This window comes from Aspergillus thermomutatus, assembly GCF_002237265.1.
Source record: "Aspergillus thermomutatus strain HMR AF 39 chromosome Unknown NODE_150, whole genome shotgun sequence".
In the NCBI taxonomy this organism is placed as follows: domain Eukaryota; kingdom Fungi; phylum Ascomycota; class Eurotiomycetes; order Eurotiales; family Aspergillaceae; genus Aspergillus; species Aspergillus thermomutatus.
In genome coordinates, this window is record NW_020798199.1 from 1 (window position 1) to 18725 (window position 18725).

The window sequence follows — 18725 nt, forward strand, 5'->3', positions numbered from 1 at the left end:
TGTACATAGAACTAGCAATAGTTAGAGACACCCAGGGCTCACCCCCTGGCGGCCTTTGCCCTGATCAGGGATAGTGGAAAACGTGCAAGTCACGAGCCACGGCCGTAAAATATACACACACACACTCCTGTCTTCTCCACCGAGTACAAATCTCCCTGACATGAACACCTCAGCATCGGTGTTTCACTTTTGGGTCTGTCTTGATACTTTGAATTCAGTGATGAATGACCTTTGCCTTCCACTGTACGATCATCTTTTTCGTCCTCCAGTGGTTCATTCACCAGCTGGCAGTCAATGTCGGTGCGGAATAGAGAATCGGAGTCATTACGAAAAAAATTCCCTTATCATAAGTACAATAGTAGACTATCTATAACGCATACACATAGCTACACATCACTGTAGCCGAGATCCAGCTCTGAGGTTATGCTGTTCAGATAGAGTATCATCCTCCGAGAATTCACTATGAGATCCACCAGGTTCAGGTTCTATGGAAGACGAACGGCAGATGAAGATAGAGTCGAGAGCCCTAGTCAGTGCTTTGAATTACTGGATCTTGACCTCTTGATCCTTCTCGACATGGACGTGGTCGTTGCTCTCGAGGATACCAGCTTGGTCGTCTGGGTATTCAACGCTGATTGACGGTCAGCCGAACAATTTCCATCTCCGCAGTGCAAAAGAACGCAAATGCCATACGTGAAGCCCTTGATAATAGTGAACTCGTGCTTGATGGTTCCCCCTTGTTCCTGGGCCTTCTGCTTTGCTCTAGATGGGAAAAGAAAGACGTAAGCATATACGGCCGAGAGTAGATCATTCGAGAGCGTCTCACTTTTCAAGCTCCTCGTGGGGAGCATTGCTCTTCAGGGTGACCTAGAATATACCGGTCAGTCAAATCGTGGATATCAAAGCTTGTCAAAGGTGGACGACAGACATTGTAGAGAGGCATCTTCGGAGACGCTATGGAGATTTTCAGAGACGCTATGGAGATGGTTTAAGGCAGTGAGTTCTTGACGGTTGCGAGAGTCGGAAATGACGATGCGAGAGTCTGGTCAGAAGGCAAGGTGGTAAGAGAGTAACAACATGGGTCAGGTGGGTAACTTGAGGGGAGAGGGACAATTTATATGGCTTGCGGGGATCCAAGACAAGGGCTCTGATAAGGAAGCAGCTTGAGAGGGGAAACTATGGGAAGGCAACCACCTGTTGTTCCTAGGTCATGCCTTTTGGGCTTACGCCATCAGAACCATACAATAATGAGCATTCAGACTACGGAAAAAAGAGTTGATCCGTAGCTACCTACCTTACTTCTGACATCCCTCGGAAGTAGGCGTGATATGTTACAAAGCGATAGAGATTGCAACGATGTCTCCATTGGGGGAAACCAGAGATAAGTAAGTGTTTACACCCCACCCGCGCAACTACTATGTGCGCTGCAAATGGAAGCAAACGCAACATTATTAGAGTTCTCTTCTGGCTGTGTACACTTGTGCAGGTTGAACCAGATGACGCTATTCTGCCAAAAAATTAATCTCAACCTGATAGATCCACGTACCGACGTGGTGAGGTGACAACTGACAAGGCCCCGCGCGTCTGCCGCAGCAGCACGATGACGATATCGGGTGAGCTGATGAAGGCGGGGCAATTAGGTCACGTGCCCATAAACAAAGTGCTCTACAGCCCTAGAACATGATTTTAGATGGCTCCTCACTATCGGAGCATTGTATTATGAACTGCTAATTGTAGGGATTTTCTACATATCGACTGTCGAAGGGAGAAATGGGCACAGCCTGCCATCTGTGCGTTTTGACACGATACTTTGCCGATTTTTTCCCTGACTGAGCAGAGTCTGAGTTTAGAGCTCTCTCGAGGGGAGGTAGTCGTCCGAATGAATAACTGGCGCCATATGAATTTGTGTTTGAGGGAACATCAAGTCTTCATGTTGGCAAGCTTACTTCCAGTCTAAGGATACTGACATTAGAAGGACTCTGTGGTCTGGTCTCATTCCTTCAGAACAGGAAGGGCGACTCTCCAATTCGACCAGCTGAAGTTCACTTCGCATTACGAATAGAAGCATGAAACATTTTGTGCAATGGAGTATCCGAACTCGGACTCCCATTTGCAAGGAGCTTCCTAGGAGGTATAGAATGGCTCATGGACGCAACTATAGACCAACATAGCCGCTCTCATCGTTATCCCGCTGTGGCATCTGCAACCCGTGCATTCCCCTATAATTGGGGCTCTCAGGCTGTTTCCAACCATCCAGTATTTTGGGATCAGCCAGCTTGTACACCTCCACGCCCAATGGACGGGTAGTAGCTCCCATCTTCTCGCCCTTCTCCTCCCATCCCCATTGAGACAAATCTCCTGTAGTTGACCTATTAGCATTCGGTCTCCCAGTCTGGACTCAATATGAAACGCATACCTCCAGGGCAAGCCGACAGTGCACAGAGCACATCTACTTCGGCAAAGAACTCAAAGTATTCTCCGGGCTTAGCTGGCGATGTCTCCATGAAGTACTTTCCTTGCTCATCCAGACCCGTCACTTGAAAGACGTTGAGCACATCATGCACATCCAATTCAGTCAAGCCATAAGGCATGACCGCGCGCGTCAAGTTCGAGTGGCAATGGAAGTCGAAGGTTTCCCCACCCATAAGCAAATTGACGTAGGGATCGCATCTGGTTCCAAGCAAATCATGAACACGTCCACCCCATTGCGAAGTGCCAAAGCCAGTACCCTCCTTCCGCTGGCCGTTGACTTCCAAAACCTCATGCAATTGTCCACCATTCAGGGAGTCTCCAGTTATGGTGACGAGTGGCCGTAGATATGGCAGGTTTGACCACAGGCGGTCACCGACCGACACATGGGAAGCGTGGATTTGGCGGGTGCGAGCAGCCCAAAGTCGTTCCCGGGGATTATTCGCATTCCAAATGTTGAGATCGCCCACTTGAGGCCCCTTGGGCGTAGTCAGTCGACAAATATGCCCGGCTGGCACCACCCAGGCCTGTCCAGAGCAGGGACGGATAGTGAATGAGGTCTCGAGGATCCTCCCAGAATCGCTGGAAGCACTCTCCGAGATATTCCTATAGACTTGGGACGTGCCATACACTGCTGAATCCTTAGCGGCAGTGTACGCGGGTGGAGGTCGACGAGGTGTAGACATTATGAATGTGTTCGCTGAAAACCGGTGCTATAACCTTGATTCAGAAGCCGAATGACAGTTTGCGCCAGCGGATAACCTCTGGCTTTAATAGGGAGCCGATACGGCTCCATTCCGCCCATGGCCGCATGCCACATGCTGTCAAGCCCCGCTCATACCCCAAGTGTCCAGAACTGCCCCAAGTTTATCAGCCTTTTTGGTTACGAGATAAATACTGATGACTCCGTCTCTCCAGATATGCCGGGCCGGATCCTAGGGCACGGGCCCTTATCGCTCATGACCGGGCCGGAGTGGGTCCGATAACGGCTTGGATAGTCAGGTGATAATGGTTCTTCTGCCTCAGGCAATGAGGCCACAATCAAAAACTTTTTTTCTTGATTGATACCGGCGGCGAGAAATTCCGCCCCGGCAAAAGGAAATAATAATTTGGGCCTAGCTTGATAGAAGGTCAGGAAGAGATCGTCAGGTTTGCTTCGCTTTGCGGTGAAATCTTTTCATCATTAGGAAATTTACTTTTCCTTAGAGGTCATAGACCTCGTATCACCAAGATGGAGGATCAATCGAACAGGGCGCATCGGCCCGCAAAAGAGAAAAAGAAATACAGTGGTATGTTCAGAGCTCAACAAGCTGGTTATACAGACTGGACATCTTGGCTTGACATATTCTCTGTGGAAACAACATGCTGATATGATGCTTGACTCTCCAGGAGCCAACCCAAAGGCGTTCGCATTTTCGAATCCTGGAAAGGGTGGCAGACAGGCTGCGCGATCGCACGATGTACGCTCTCTTCCCTTGTACCCTCATGTTATCTGCGCAGAACTTGTTCGCTGATTTTATACCAATCTAGATCAAAGAGAAAAGGCTACATGTACCTTTGGTGGATCGTCTGCCCGAAGAGGCTCCCCCGCTTGTCGTCGCGGTTGTTGGACCTCCAGGAGTAAGTTCTTTCGCTTGACGATGACGACGATCTTAAATAATGTTTAAGAAGGCGTCTCTGACAATCGTGCACTTTCGCAGGTCGGAAAAACTACTCTCATTAAGTCCTTAATTCGTCGTTATACGAAACAGACACTCAGTACACCCAAAGGGCCTTTGACGGTGGTGACGGCCAAACGCCGACGGCTCACGATCATCGAATGTCCTTCCGACTCCCTTGCTAGCATGATCGATATCTCCAAAATCGCGGACATTGTTCTTCTGATGATCGACGGCAATTATGGGTTCGAGATGGAGACTATGGAGTTCCTCAATGTCTTGGCCTCCAGTGGTATGCCTGGAAATGTGTTCGGCATTTTGACGCACCTGGATCTTTTCAAGAAGCAAAGCACCCTTCGCGCGGCGAAAAAGCGATTGAAGCACCGTTTCTGGAGTGAACTCTACAACGGCGCAAAGCTTTTTTACCTCTCCGGCGTGGTGAACGGCCGCTATCCTGACCGCGAAATTCATAATCTCTCCCGCTTCCTGTCCGTCATGAAGAATCCTCGGCCGTTGGTTTGGCGAAACTCCCACCCTTACGCGCTTGCAGATCGGTTCCTAGATATCACGCCTCCCACCCAGATTGAAGAAAATCCCAAGTGTGACCGGACCGTCGCGCTGTATGGATATCTGAGGGGAACGAACTTTCCCGCTCAAGGAGCACGAGTCCACGTTCCTGGTGTTGGTGACTTGACAGTTGCGGGCATTGAAGCCCTCCCAGACCCGTGTCCGACACCGTACATGGACCAGCAACTCGCCAAGACATCTGGCAGAGCAAGCAAACGCAGACTAGGCGAGAAGCAGAAACTCCTGTTCGCTCCCATGTCAGATGTTGGTGGTGTCTTGGTCGATAAGGATGCCGTTTACATTGACGTCAAGACATCGAATTTCGACCGAGGTGAAGATGAGGACGATCAAGATCGCGGCTTGGGAGAGCAGTTAGTTGTCGGTCTGCAGGGTGAGCGCAAATTGCTCGGTGAGGCAGAGGGTGGTGTCCGTCTTTTCAGCGGTGGTGAGGTTTTAGAAAAGGCAGATGATGACGGCGAAAATGTTGGCAGAACAGAGAGGAGAAGAGTCAGAATAATGGAAGGAGAGAACGATCAACAGGAACTGTCGGATGACGATGAAGGGTTCGAAAGTGTAGAAGACGAAGAAATGGATGAGGATGGAGAAGGCGACGATCTCAGCGACGAGGAGGGTGGTGATCTGGAACATGTCTCTGCCCCACCAGATTTTGAAGCGAACTTCAAAGAAAGGCAGAACGGCAGTGCCCACCGTGAAGAGGGGGATCTTGCCTTTGCCGACAGTGATTCTGACCTGGGTTCCATCTCGTCTGTTGAGGATCAAGAGCTCGAAAGTGACCTTGACGAGGAGGACGTGGAGGAGGATGACGACGGCGCGCTTCGTTGGAAAGAAAACATGATCGCCAATGCGAAGGCTCTTCATGGCAAGCGACCAAAGTTCCGTGTTGCTGACCTTTCACGGATGATGTACGACGAGTCTATTGCCCCAGCGGATGTGGTGAAGAGATGGCGGGGCGAAGACGAGGAGGAGGAAGAATTCGAAGCTGAGGAGCAGGAAGAAGAAGACGATTTCTTCAAGAAGACCAACACCGAGAAGGAAGAACAATCGGATTATCGTGCTGTTCCTGAACTTGATTATGAGAAGCTGGAACAAAAATGGCAAGACAATGATATGATTGAGTCTCTGCGGAGCCGTTTCGCTACTGCTAAACTCTCTGGTGGAGATGACGGTGATGACGACGTGGACGACGAGGATCTTGATGATGCTTTTGACGAAGACGACGAGGGAGACGGCGCTTTTGAGGATCTCGAGACCGGCGAGGTGTTCAATGGGCTCTCGGACAACGAAGACGGGGGGGACGCTGAGAAGGAGGAAGGCCCAGTGGACCTAGAGGCCGAGCGTGAACGCAACGCGAAGAAGAAAGAAGAGCTTCGACTGCGATTCGAGGAAGAAGACCGCGAAGGTTTTGCCAACTCGAAAGACAATTCGCGGCAGGCAGGTGCAGGCGAAGAAGAATTCGGCGAGGACCAATGGTACGAGCTGCAAAAGGCGAAGCTGCAAAAGCAGCAGGACATCAACCGCGCTGAATTCGAAACTCTTGACCCTGCCTCAAGGGCCAGGGCGGAAGGCTTCAGAGCTGGAACCTATGCCCGGATAGTCCTCGAGAAGGTACCATGTGAATTCGCCACGAAGTTCAACCCTCGATTCCCAGTGATTGTTGGCGGTCTGGCCCCGACCGAAGATCGATTCGGTTACGTGCAGGTCCGAATCAAGAGACACCGTTGGCACAAAAAGATCTTGAAGACCAATGATCCTCTGATTTTCTCCCTTGGTTGGCGTCGCTTCCAGACCCTGCCTATTTACAGTACATCCGACAGTCGAACGCGAAACCGCATGCTTAAATACACCCCTGAGCACATGCATTGCTTTGCTACCTTCTACGGACCGCTCGTCGCGCCGAACACAGGTTTCAGCTGTGTACAGTCGCTCTCGAACAAGACGCCAGGCTTCCGCATTGCGGCCACCGGTGTGGTATTGAGTGTGGACGAACACACGGAGATCGTCAAGAAGTTGAAGCTTACCGGTGTGCCTTACAAGATCTTCAAGAACACCGCCTTCATCAGAGATATGTTCAACTCGTCGCTTGAAATTGCCAAGTTCGAGGGTGCTTCGATCCGAACCGTCTCCGGCGTTCGTGGTCAGATCAAGCGAGCCCTCAGCAAACCCGAAGGATGCTTCCGTGCCACTTTCGAGGATAAGATCCTGATGAGCGATATCGTCTTCCTGCGTGCATGGTACCCGATCAAGCCACACCGCTTCTACAACCCAGTGACGAACCTGCTCGACTTGGACGAGGAAGGTTCAAGCGATAGCGGATGGCTGGGTATGCGTCTGACAGGTGAGGTGCGTCGCGAGAAGGGTATCCCCACTCCACAGAACAAAGACTCAGCCTATCGCACGATCGAGCGGCCTACTCGTCATTTCAACCCCCTTCGCGTGCCACGGCAGCTGGCCGCAGACCTCCCCTTCAAGTCCCAGATCACCCAGATGAAGCCACGAAAGGACAAGACCTACATGCAGAAACGCGCGGTGGTGCTTGGTGGAGAGGAGAAGAAGGCGCGAGACCTCATGCAGAAACTCACAACTCTGCGGAATGAAAAGCAGGCCAAACGAGCTGCGAAGCAAGAGGAGCGTCGTAAGGTGTACCGCGCCAAGGTCGCGGAAAGTCTTGAGAAGAAAGCGGAGCGAGAGAAGCGGGAGCGTGACGAATACTGGCGACGGGAAGGTAGGAAGCGGAAGAACCAAGACGCAGAAGGAGGAGGAGGAGGCAAGAAGCGCAAGTGATATCAGCTCTTCTTTTGTTACGATGTCCCTTCGTCTTACAATATCCCATGGGTTTGTTCGGTTGTCAAAAGTCTCTTGATGGTACTGTCCATGCAGTATCCACGTACATATTGCATTGTGGATGGCGTTGTTTGATCCAACCTGCCGATCAGGATCTGTATTCTTCTAAGTACCTCTAGATGTCTATTATATATCAGTCAATATGTAGATCTTTTGATTTACCATCAAGGCTATTACTTTTATCGTCTAGTTTCAGTAGACTGTCTGAAAAGGCACTAGGGTGTAGGGTGCAAAAGCGACACGTGACCGTGGCGCGAACGCGTCCTCTTGAGAATCTTGATGATCCCCAAGTCAATTTCATGAGCCAAGTGTTCTCCATGAGGATGAACCAGAGGTCGTGGCTCTTCAAGGGAGAGCAAGCGTCAATTGTTGCCTTCCAATCTTATATGTGAAGGGCATATATACCATATGCCTCCGGCAATCATTGTCCGTTGACTGTTGACGGACTTCTGACTACTCCGTATTCATCCATCATCGGGACGTGACGCCGTGTGGGGACGGAAGTTGTTGACAGTTGAATGGTTGATCCCGTCGCCGGGGTCGCCGCTTGTGCTGTCGCATTTCGCAATCACGCCTTGCGCGTGCATCGAGCAGAGCTGCAGACTCCAGGAGATACTCCTTGCAGCGAATTCAAGAAATTCTTTAGATCGAGGACGTCTCGGAGCCAATCGCTCTCCAAATTGTCTGCTTTTGCACTTCCGCACCCGCTTTGCTGCATTCCCACGCCAACCTAGCTCTCCATCGCGGGCGGTGATACCGTCACTCGTGCCACTCGAGGTTGGCGATCGTCCTGGCTGGTCCTGGAAATTTGTCCGTCGGTTGCAGAACTCTTCTTGATCTGATTTCCAATACTGCATTCTTATCTGGGCTCGAACTTTAGACTTGTAAGGCAGTCTTGTCGGGGCTGGGACAGTTTGGAGGTTCCAACTCAGACAAGCGCGTTGTGAGCTACAACTTGGTCGCTATGAGTGGGTCGTCGCATATTGATGTGCCGTTTACTGAGCCTTCTGCGGTGCATATGACCTGTCCAAATGACGGCTTATCTGCTGCTGGCAAGAACAATCACCCTGTCTCCGAAAGCGACAAAGTTCCCGACAAAGCTCACGACGCTACTAAGCAAACCTCAAATAATCCTTCGGCTCTAACACCGCAATCTCCAATGGCTCGAGCAGAGCCGGTTGCATCAGGAAGCGATCCCGATTCTTTTCACGCGTCCAGAGGTGAATTGCCTGAAATGGGGACTTTCCCCGGAGAAAGCACTGCACGGTCGCAGACCTCATTGAGCTCGCAAGGGAATAACTTGACTCGAGGTCTTTCCTCGCATCACCTTTCCAGTGGACAAGAACATGACGTCGCATCAATATCAGGGGCTCAGCGCTCGCCCCAGTTAGCCCGCAGTCACAAAAGAACGGCAACGGGTGAAATCAAGCCCTCGAACATATCAGTAGCACCTCCTAGCCCCGGAACGATTAGCACGGAGAGGCATCCAGCTGAGAGTATCGGCTGGCGCTCACGTGGAAGTAAGATCGCTGCGGTAAATTGGCCTTGTAATGCAATATTCTGCCTTGTCCTAATGTTGCTGATATCATAAACTCAGTTGTCCGTTCACCTTCGTACTCGCTTGTCATACGCCGCAGCCAGGATAGAGAAAAGCAGGCAATCTCTCGACGCGCAGGCGAAACTGCCATTGAATATACTACAAGAAAGCTCCTCCACCGCGCCAGTCGTTGTCAAAACACCGCCATACGCTGATGGGGCTGATGGCTCGCGCCTGCAGGACAAGGACTCTCCAGAGGGTTCTCCGGTCTCCGCGCCAGATCTGCCGACCCAGTCCAATCTCTTCCCAAACACGCGGCTCTCCCCTGCGGCGCGGTCAGACGATCTATCATCTGTTGCCCCATCTAAAAAATCTCCTGTATCACAATTCTCATCGAAAAGAATGTCGGCAACACCGAGACTCGCACCTCCCGCAGATATCGTTCCAAGTGGTAGCGGCTCCCGCCGCAGGCGGCCGAATCCAAACCAAGCGCTTGCACCTTCACGCTACGTCCCATCTTCTGATGACAGGCAGCATCGTCCTCAGCATGGAACTACTGATGATTCACCGAATGTCCTCGTTCCGGGGACGCCTCCGCTCCAATCATTGTCGCAGCCAACATCCACGCCGTATAACGGCCTGTCGAGGCAGTCAACGCATTCGCAAAATGCGTCAATGGAACAGGACGCAATTGAAACCTTATTGTTCATGTCTAGTCCTGGTAATTCAACTTACCACCCGAGTTCCCAGAGGCAGCAAAGTGCTTCGCACATCAGCCAAACGTCATTAAGTACAGGATCGAGCACCAGCCGCAGTCAAACGCAAGACTCTCAGGCAGCTGGGGCAGATCATCGGCGTGCAGGTCAAGCTCGCTTCTTGGAATCGCAAGCAGGGGACGAGATTGACCGCATGCTTGACCAGATGGAAGATAGCGACAGCGAAGACGAAAGAAAACCTAGATACCATTGATTTCGGGGGTTGAGTTTTCGCATGACCTCCGTTGCTCTTTCCGACCGAGGAGACCTTTGTCCCATACTTGATCGGCCTCAAGTTGGAAGGCCCTATCATGATTTACCTCACTACTTTCCTTTCTCATTGCCTCCTTGAATCCTTCACTATCCTGTTTTGCATGGCATCATTCTTGGAGCATTCTCATTGCGAATTTTTGATCCTACATCATTGCATAATCCTGCAAGTACACTAGATTTCAAACTTTGACCATCGTTTGAGCATTTGATCGGTGCCCTCTCAAGTTATTCCAGGAGCAGGCTATCTATTGGGCGCTTTTTGCGCTAGATCACAACTTCTGAAGAGACCGGGATGCTTGCTCGAGGCTGTACAATATTCTGGCATCCTTCTTGGAGTTTTGGCTTTGATACGAGCGGGATTCTGTTCCATGCAAGAAGCTGCATTATGACATTATGCTTTGCAGGCCGTCATTTTATCGCCCATTGCGGGGGCCATGAACAACATTTGAGATCGGTATGGAGCATCCTCGGCATTGGTGCATGTCCGCAATAAAGGCCAGCAATCTGCAACTGCGTTATCCCAGCGCTGGCCCACGTTGCTCTAACTTTCTTGGATAAATCTATCTATCAGCAATCCCATGATCTTCAGAAGCTGAAGTCTTACTACTGCGCATATTCCCTGATTTCGGGTGGAATCATACTCTGTATTAATCTGGTCTATTGTTGACCACCCCCGCATTTCAGAATACTCCCATTCCTCCTCACCTGGTGAAAGCTCAGCGCGCTGCAATACCAATCCAGCAACCAAGATGAGTGCAGACCAAGGCTCAAACTCCTTCTCAAGCTCATCAGCATCATCATCCTCCTCTTCACCTTTTGATCCAGGCGTATTCCTCCCCGGCGGCCACAACAATGACCCCCCGCTCCCCGAAAACAGCCCCACGGTTGGCTACAAACTGAACCACTTCATGCTCCGCATCCGCGATCCGCAGCGCTCGCTCCACTTCTACATCAAGCTCATGGGCATGCGCACAGTATTCACCATGAATGCCGGGCCCTTCACACTATACTACCTAGGCTACCCTCCCACACCCGAAGACCGAGCCGACCTGCCCTCCTGGTCTGCCCGAGTCGCCAACCCCCCAGTCCTCACGCAGACCCCAGGATTGCTGGAACTGTACCATGTCCACGGGACAGAAAAAGCAGACGCCGAGGGCGGCTTCAACATGTCCACTGGCAATACGCCGCCGCATCTCGGCTTCGGACACTTAGGATTCACGGTCCCGGATGTTGCGGGCACATTGGAGAGGCTTAGGAAGGAAGGGGTTTCAATCATCAAGGAATTGGGTAATAGTTCGCGAGAGAGTGTGCCGTTGAGCTCGTGGGAGGAGGGACGGGGAGTCGGTGTGGGCGAGATCCATCCGAATTATCAGGGGCTGTTTGATCAGATTGCTTATGTCGCTGATCCGGTGAGCTCATTGCCCTTCAAGGAATCGTGCGAATTGTTGTGACATTTGGAACTCACTCGTTGCAGGATGGATATCTCGTGGAGCTGATTCCTCAGGATTTACATTGAGGCCGGCAAGGCACACAGAACCGTTTTAGTGGAACTCTGACAATGTACAGTGTTCAAGGCTGTAGATACACCTGAACGCAGGTCTCGTGACATCGGGATAGACACCGTTCCCTCTGCAGAAACAAGCAAAGATCTAACTTCCTTTTTTTAAATCACAACGTAACGCCAACCATGATATCCATACATGATGCTTAAAAGTGTCAATGATCGTCTACTCCACACCCCAGCTGTCATCCATCTCCGCAACGTCGTAATCAACGTCGTGGTTTCCATCCTTGCGAGCATTGAGCTGGTCCGCAGGCAGCGACGAGCCCGCCGTAGACTCCATGACCGTATCTTCGTCCGAGGCCGGTTTAGTATCCGAGCCAGGGCCCGAGATCTTAGCAGGCGTAGAAACACTGATGGGGGGGTTGGGGACCCAGCTGAGCTGGGTCTCTCCGACGGACGGGATGTTCCACGGCCCGTGCATGAATTTCTCGGCTTGGTAGCGCTCCTTGAAAGCCACGACGACAGTGCTTGGCTGTTCGGGGTGAGGTTCGATGGACTCGTATTCGCCGACGCCCTGGGAAGAGAGTAGTCAGTAATTGTACGATCCTGATAAGGTCAGGGAAGGGAATGCTTACAATGAGGAACTGTCTCAGCGCTTCATCCTTTTCTGTATTCAATTCCACACCCGAGACAGCGATTCTCTTCGGCCGGTTGTCAAGACGGAGAACACCGCCGCGGCCACGGGTTGCACCTCGCCCACGGAAGCTTCCGCGGTATGGAGGAGCGTACCCGCGACCGCGTGGAACGAAGCCTCCCCGATAGCCTGCATATCCTCGTCCCCGACCACGGTAGGAGAACGGCGATGCGCCTGCTTCCGAAGCGTTGGGGTCGATTCCGAGGGTCTTGGCTTCGGCCTCGAGAGCTGCCAGCTGCGCGCGGAGCTGCTTCGTTTGCTCGCTTGCGTTTTCGTCGGCAGGGGAGTGGCCAGCTTCGCCGTCGGCGGCGGTACCGTTGCTTGTAGCGCTGGCGCCAAGTTTCTGTAAGAGCCGCTCCTTCTCCTCCTGCTGCTTCTTGAGAAGTTCTTCTCGCTGTTTCTCTAGCTTCTGTTTGGCCTCTTCGGTCTCCTTTCGCTTGCGCATTTTCTCTTCGTACGCCTTCTGCGCTTCTTCCTGCTGCCTTTGGAATTCTTGAGCATCGAAGACGGGGCTTTCGTCCATTGCGTCTCCCGCGGGTCGTTGGTCACCGTTTCTCTCGGTTTTGGGCTTATGCCAATAAACCTTGACGAACCGATTGTCAAAGATGACCTTAGGACTGGACCACGCCCGCTTGGCCGCTGCGTGGCTATCGTACGTGATCAAGGCCAGTTTCCTGTGCGGTTGTAACGAGATCTCAACGATCTCGCCGTATTGGGCAAAGAACTCCCGCACCGTTGCCTCGTCGAGCTTGTCATCAGGAATTTGTTCCACAACAATCGTCTTGATTGAGGGATCATCGTTGGGACCAGCGGCAGAAAACTCAGACCGACGCCCTCGGCCTCCAAAGCCGCCTCTATCGCCACCACGGCCACGGCCACGACCTCGATCACTGCCTCGCATCGGGCCTCCATCTCGTCTTTGAAAGTCCATCATGATATTAGCTGATTTAGGATCATATTCTGTAGCGTCACTGATTAGCAATAGTCGACTCTCAGCGCAAGATCCTGATGGCTTACCGTCGTCCTTTGCCGCGCTGGGACCGGTATCATGCTGGTACGGGCAGGCAGCGCCAAGGTAGCAGATGCCTTGCGTCTCGTAGAACGGGCACCGCTCAGATGACTTGGCCATCATTTGCTCCTGGGGATGACCGGCACCACCTTGAGCCGCCATCGGAATTGTAGGCATGCCAGGCATCTGAGGAAACCCCATGCTCTGCAGGGCCATCATCGCCGCCATCGGGTCATTTTGATCGAACGCCGGGAATGATGGTGGCATGACCGGGAACCCAGCGCCAGCAGGAGGGAACGGACCAGGCGCACCCTGGGGTGCCCGACCATCGCGCCCCATCCAGTCTCCACGGCCGCCTCCGCGCCCTCGACGAGGTGTCTTGAAGTTCCGATTGTGAGGCACATCTTCACGTTCCTGCTCTGTCTGGAAGCCCTCGTGGTAGGTACGCTTCCGGCTAAAATTCGAACTCTCAGGACCTGTGTGTGACTGGGGTGCGCCGCCTATTGGCGGTCCGTAAGCACCTGTAGAAGGACCGGAGGCCACATTGTACGGGAATGCTTGCTGGGGGAGGGACACGGGCTGTGGGAGATCATGGGTGAGCGGAGGCTGGGTCTGAGGGTGCGAGACGGCCGGAGGAGCCTGCTGCTTCGGGCCAAAGGTGGCGAACAGCTCATCGACAAATTGCGTGGTATCTACAAGCAGTGACAGTTCAGCAAGGAGAGCTCTGTGTCGAATGCACCAAGAACGGACAACACTCACGCTCTCTCAAAAAGTCCTCCAAATTTTCCACGGACGCCTTCCTGATCTCATCATCGGGAGCATCTGACCGGATGAGCGCAAGTACGTAGTCCGCAAGCACATCCGAATCAGCATCTGATCTGTAATTAAACGAAGCGAACCATGGTCAGCCTTTCCGAGTCCAGGGAGATTTATGCAATGGTATGCATGTGCGCTGTGACCGAGTCAACCTACATGTCTTCCAACTTTTTCACCACCCATTTCTTCACCTCGGTCGCCTCGTCTTCGGTGAGCTGCATGTTCGTAGCTGAAACGAAAAGCCGACTTCTTCTTGTAGGAATGCGAGCAGGTACTGAGAGGAGGCTCCAGCAATTTTCGAGCACTGGTGCGAATGTAGCTTATGTGCTTTCGAAAATGAACTTGATTGGTGTCCTCGAATGTTTCAGATTGGATAGAAGGGGGACGATATATCAGGCCTCCAGCAATATCGCGAGGTCAATATAGGCCATCGTGCGAGGTAAAAGATGAGGGGTGTGGGACAGAGCTTTGCGCCTCGAAGCTGGGGAAACGCGAACGACGCGGATGACGGTGGAGTCACGTGATTCGCATGAGGGCCTTGGGTTGCAGAAAATCGCCTACAAAATCAATGAGTGAGCTCGACAGTCAAACACCAACTCCAGGTGATAGGTACGGGAGATTCTACAATGTAATGAAAGCACCAAGATATTTTGAACTACCGAATGAAATTTTTCATGTCCAAGCAAAGAACAGCAAGTAAACTATTTAAAGAGCCCTCGCAGTCGTAAACGTAACAAATAGATTATAGAAAGCCATAGCGAATGCACGCGCACACCTGGATTCTACTTCTCTCTAGGTATTCGAAAATCCACATACGACATGAACCAAGCCCGTGTTGTGTCTCGTTTTGAAATTTTGGTCATTGAATTTTCCTTTGTCTCTCCGTAGACAATGTAGAAGGTTCGTCAATCTCATAAACATAGATTTGCAGCCATGACTGACTGAAAACATATCAGGCGGGTATGGAACATTTTTACAGCTTGTCGTAGTACTGTGGAAGGTGTTAGCATCGCATTTTAAGTGACAGGTGAGAGTGGACCAGAAACTTACGTTTTCGTAGCCAGGGACCTGCTCCTTGATACCCTTGCGCTTACGCATCTCTGTAACGATCTGACCAGGCTTGGTGGTGGGGTCAAGAGGAGAACCACCGGGAAGAATAGCCCAGTGATCGAAGACGGACTGAGGGAAGGCCTGACCACCGGTGGCCTGGCGGAGATCGCCGGTGAAACCGAAGGACTCGTTGACAGGCAGGTAAGCCTTGACGTTGAACAGAGGGGTACCAGGACGCTGCTCCTCGGTGTAGACGTGACCACGACGGCGGGTGAGGACACCGTAGATACCACCCATGGCCTGCTCGGGAACCTGGATTTCGACGTTGAAGATGGGCTCCAGGATGCTAGGGTCGGCAAGCAAGGTAGCGGCGTACAGGACACGACGAGCAGTGGGGATGATCTGACCACCACCACGGTGGATGGCATCAGCGTGCAGGGTCACATCAAGGATGTTGAAGCGGATAGAGCGCATAGGCTCCTCAGCAATGGGACCCTCACGGGTGGCCCACTGGAAACCAGAGACGAAAGAGTCCTTGATTTCATTGAGGTACTGGACGGCCTTGGTCTGGTCAACCAGCAAGTTGGCACCGGTGGTGTCGGGACCGAAGCACCAGATCTTACGGGCATCGGTAACATCCCAGCCGAAGTCGTCAGCGAGGACACGGGCACGGGCCTTGAAATCGTCACGGGGGTTGATCTTGCCGGCTTCGATGGCGAGGGAGACCTCCTCGCCGAGGGGCTGAGCAGTGACGTAGAGACGGTTGTGCTTGTTGGGAGACTTGGACAGGGCAGTCATGCTGGACTCACCGCCGACGCTCTCACGGTAGGAGACGACAGGGTCCGAGATACGGAGAGGGACACCGGCGTGGTCCTCCTCGAGATCCTTCAAGCAAATTTCAAGGTGCAGCTCACCGGCACCGGCAACAATGTGCTGACCAGACTCGTTGATCAAAGTCAGGACACAAGGGTCAGACTTGGACAGACGCTTGAGACCTTCGACCAGCTTGGGCAGATCCTGGGCGTTCTTGACCTCAACACCACGCTGGACGACAGGAGAGACGGAGAACTTCATGACCTTGAGGTTGTGGGCGGTCTCGGAGGTGGTGAGGGTACCAGACTTGAGCAGGAACTGGTCGACACCAACCAGACCAACGATGTTACCAGCAGGAACATCTTCGATGGGCTCAACGAAACGACCCATCATCAGAATGGTACGCTGGACGTTCTTAATGAAGAGATCGTCCTTCTTGCCAGGCAGGTAGTTAGGACCCTGGATGCGGACCTTAAGACCGGACTTGACAGTACCGGCGTAGACACGACCGAAGGCGTAGAAACGGCCCTTGTCAGAGGTGGGAACCATCTTGGAGACGTAAAGCATGAGAGGAGCCTTGGGGTCACAGTCACGGATACCAATAGCGCACTCGTCGTCCATGGGACCCTCGTACAGAGTCTCGGCACGGTACTTCTGGGCAGTGACGGGAGAGGGCAGGTGGATACAGATCATCTCCAACATGGCATCGGCGGCGGGCAGGAACTTGCGCATAATGACCTTGAGCAGAGCCTTGCCCTTAAGATCCTTCTCGTCGCTGGCAAGCTTGATCTCGAGCTTCTCAACGAGGGTGTTGACCTCATCTTGCTTGTCGTTGTTGACAGCAGCGAAGATCTTGAAGATGGGGTCCAAGATGAACATGTTGAAAGCACGCTGATCGGCATCACCGGTCTTGGTCCACTTCTTGGTCTTGGGGTTGAAGTAGTTATCACCCTATGAAACTTGTTAGCTAGCTGGTTCTGTTCTGCTTCTGGGGAAATGGTTCAACTCACCCAGAGACGCTCAAGCATCTTCTTACGGTCAACACCGAACTTCTTGGCGTACTTGACGGCGAACTGGCGGACGGTGAAAGCCCATCCGTGGAGACCGGAACCGAAAGCAACGGTACCGCGGTCGGGGTAGACCTGGACATCACCAAGAGCCTTGTCAAGGTAGGTGGAGATGATGACGTTGACGGACTCAACGGTACGAGAGAAGGACTGGTAAAGATCCTCCTTGGAAACCTGAAGTTCGAGCAGAGCACGGTCGACCTTGTTGATGATCAGGACAGGCTTGATACGCTCGGTCAGGGCCTGACGCAGGACAGTCTCGGTCTGGACACAGACACCGGAGACACAGTCGACGACGACCAGGGCACCGTCAGTGACACGGAGAGCGGCAGTGACCTCAGAGGAGAAATCAACGTGACCGGGGGAATCGATCAAGTTGACCAGGAACTCAGCACCATCGACCTTCTGGGGGATTTCCTTGAGATCCTCCTCATCGGGGAACTTGGCATACAGGGAGATGGCAGTGGACTTGATGGTAATGCCACGGTCCTGCTCATCGGGACGAGTGTCCATGTAACGGCCCTCACCGGCCTTAGCAGCCGAGATGATACCGGCACGCTGGACCAGGGAGTCGGTCAGAGTCGACTTTCCGTGATCGACTATAATCCCAATATTTCTTAGTATTTGTAATCAAGAAAATCCTGTCTTCCTTTCCTCTTCGCGAAGCTACGTACCGTGAGCAATGACGGACATGTTCCGGATGTTGGCCGGACGGTCCATGAGGGACCGGATCTGCTCATAGTTAGTTTTGTTTGTCCTTCATCTCGTAGCTCTGTTCTGCTCTTCTTGCTCTCTCTCAAGAGTGGGCTTGGCAAACCCGGCGCGGGGATCAACGAACCTCTTCGATAGTGAAGCTATGAACAGCATGTTAGCAATCTTTATTCTATCCCATCCCGAATATAGACTTCGATGCTCGAGACTCGGGTATCGTTAAGGAACAGTGAAAACCTACTTAACCATTTTGACGGTTTTTTCTTTTCAACAAGCCGTAGAGGCGGGGGTTGTGAGATAAGGTAAAAAGGTAGAGGGGAAGAAAAAGAAAATCAAAAGCCAAGAACAAACGACACACAAATGATCAGGATCGAGGACTAGCTCGACCTGATAACAAAAATTGAATAGGACGTGAAGGACCTATGTGCGCTGCTCAAGAAGCGGGCTGAGGTGGGAAAAAAGGAAGTTGAAGTGTGGTGGTGGTGGGAAGAGGGGAAAAAGAGGGAGGGAAAGCGAGGAAGGGCGGCGGGTGGGGACGGTGCAATATTATTTGTGCAAGAGAACTCTTTTTTTTTAACCCTCTGATTTTGAAATCTGGGATGTGCGTTTTTTTTCCTACAGTTGCCCTGCCATTATTGCCCCCAGCCTACAAAGCCCTGGAGGTTGATACCTTAGGTACCTATGTGCCCCTCATCACTGCACTGTATGATGTAGTATCATCAGAGCTTAGCAATCATCAACTTGGCCTTGGATGATGGCAAATTCATACTCATTCAATGACTGACTCGAGGTACCAGACCCAGAGGGAGTTGCCAGTTGACTCACACTCTACCTTAAATAGGTATGCTTCCTTCTCTCATGGATGACCTATGAACGCACCGAGTGCCAAAGCTCCGACTCTCTTCCACCGTGGTTCTTCCCTTCGTTTGAGTCACATTGT

General features: G+C 52.2%; 6 protein-coding genes across 6 annotated transcripts; 3 read left to right on the forward strand and 3 right to left on the reverse strand.

Moving 5' to 3' along the window:
- Positions 1-543: 543 nt before the first annotated feature.
- On the reverse strand, positions 544-3155 carry CDV56_100173 (uncharacterized protein; the record flags this gene model as incomplete). Its single annotated transcript, XM_026753792.1, has 5 exons — positions 544-631; positions 694-762; positions 827-867; positions 2168-2358; positions 2417-3155. 5 exons carry the CDS (start codon positions 3153-3155, stop codon positions 544-546), a joined length of 1128 nt encoding a protein of 375 aa, XP_026612899.1.
- A 545-nt stretch (positions 3156-3700) lies between these two features.
- CDV56_100771 (GTPase BMS1) lies at positions 3701-7496 on the forward strand (the record flags this gene model as incomplete). The annotated part of the gene is made up of 4 exons (XM_026754390.1): positions 3701-3758; positions 3859-3929; positions 4000-4089; positions 4170-7496. 4 exons carry the CDS (start codon positions 3701-3703, stop codon positions 7494-7496), a joined length of 3546 nt encoding a protein of 1181 aa, XP_026612900.1.
- Positions 7497-8520: 1024 nt separating this feature from the next.
- On the forward strand, positions 8521-10062 carry CDV56_101504 (uncharacterized protein; the record flags this gene model as incomplete). Its single annotated transcript, XM_026755123.1, has 2 exons — positions 8521-9090; positions 9154-10062. 2 exons carry the CDS (start codon positions 8521-8523, stop codon positions 10060-10062), a joined length of 1479 nt encoding a protein of 492 aa, XP_026612901.1.
- Positions 10063-10870: 808 nt separating this feature from the next.
- Positions 10871-11572, forward strand: CDV56_101816 (putative lactoylglutathione lyase (Glo1); the record flags this gene model as incomplete). The annotated part of the gene is made up of 1 exon (XM_026755435.1): positions 10871-11572. The coding sequence occupies one exon, from the start codon at positions 10871-10873 to the stop codon at positions 11570-11572; it is 702 nt and encodes a 233-aa protein (XP_026612902.1).
- A 276-nt stretch (positions 11573-11848) lies between these two features.
- CDV56_101960 (CCCH zinc finger and RRM domain protein) lies at positions 11849-14365 on the reverse strand (the record flags this gene model as incomplete). Its single annotated transcript, XM_026755579.1, has 5 exons — positions 11849-12199; positions 12261-13279; positions 13337-14020; positions 14088-14206; positions 14301-14365. The coding sequence occupies 5 exons, from the start codon at positions 14363-14365 to the stop codon at positions 11849-11851; spliced, it is 2238 nt and encodes a 745-aa protein (XP_026612903.1).
- Positions 14366-15117: 752 nt separating this feature from the next.
- COT3 (elongation factor 2) lies at positions 15118-18034 on the reverse strand (the record flags this gene model as incomplete). Its single annotated transcript, XM_026756015.1, has 6 exons — positions 15118-15135; positions 15195-16958; positions 17018-17673; positions 17749-17806; positions 17913-17928; positions 18027-18034. 6 exons carry the CDS (start codon positions 18032-18034, stop codon positions 15118-15120), a joined length of 2520 nt encoding a protein of 839 aa, XP_026612904.1.
- Between the last annotated feature and the right edge of the window lie 691 nt (positions 18035-18725).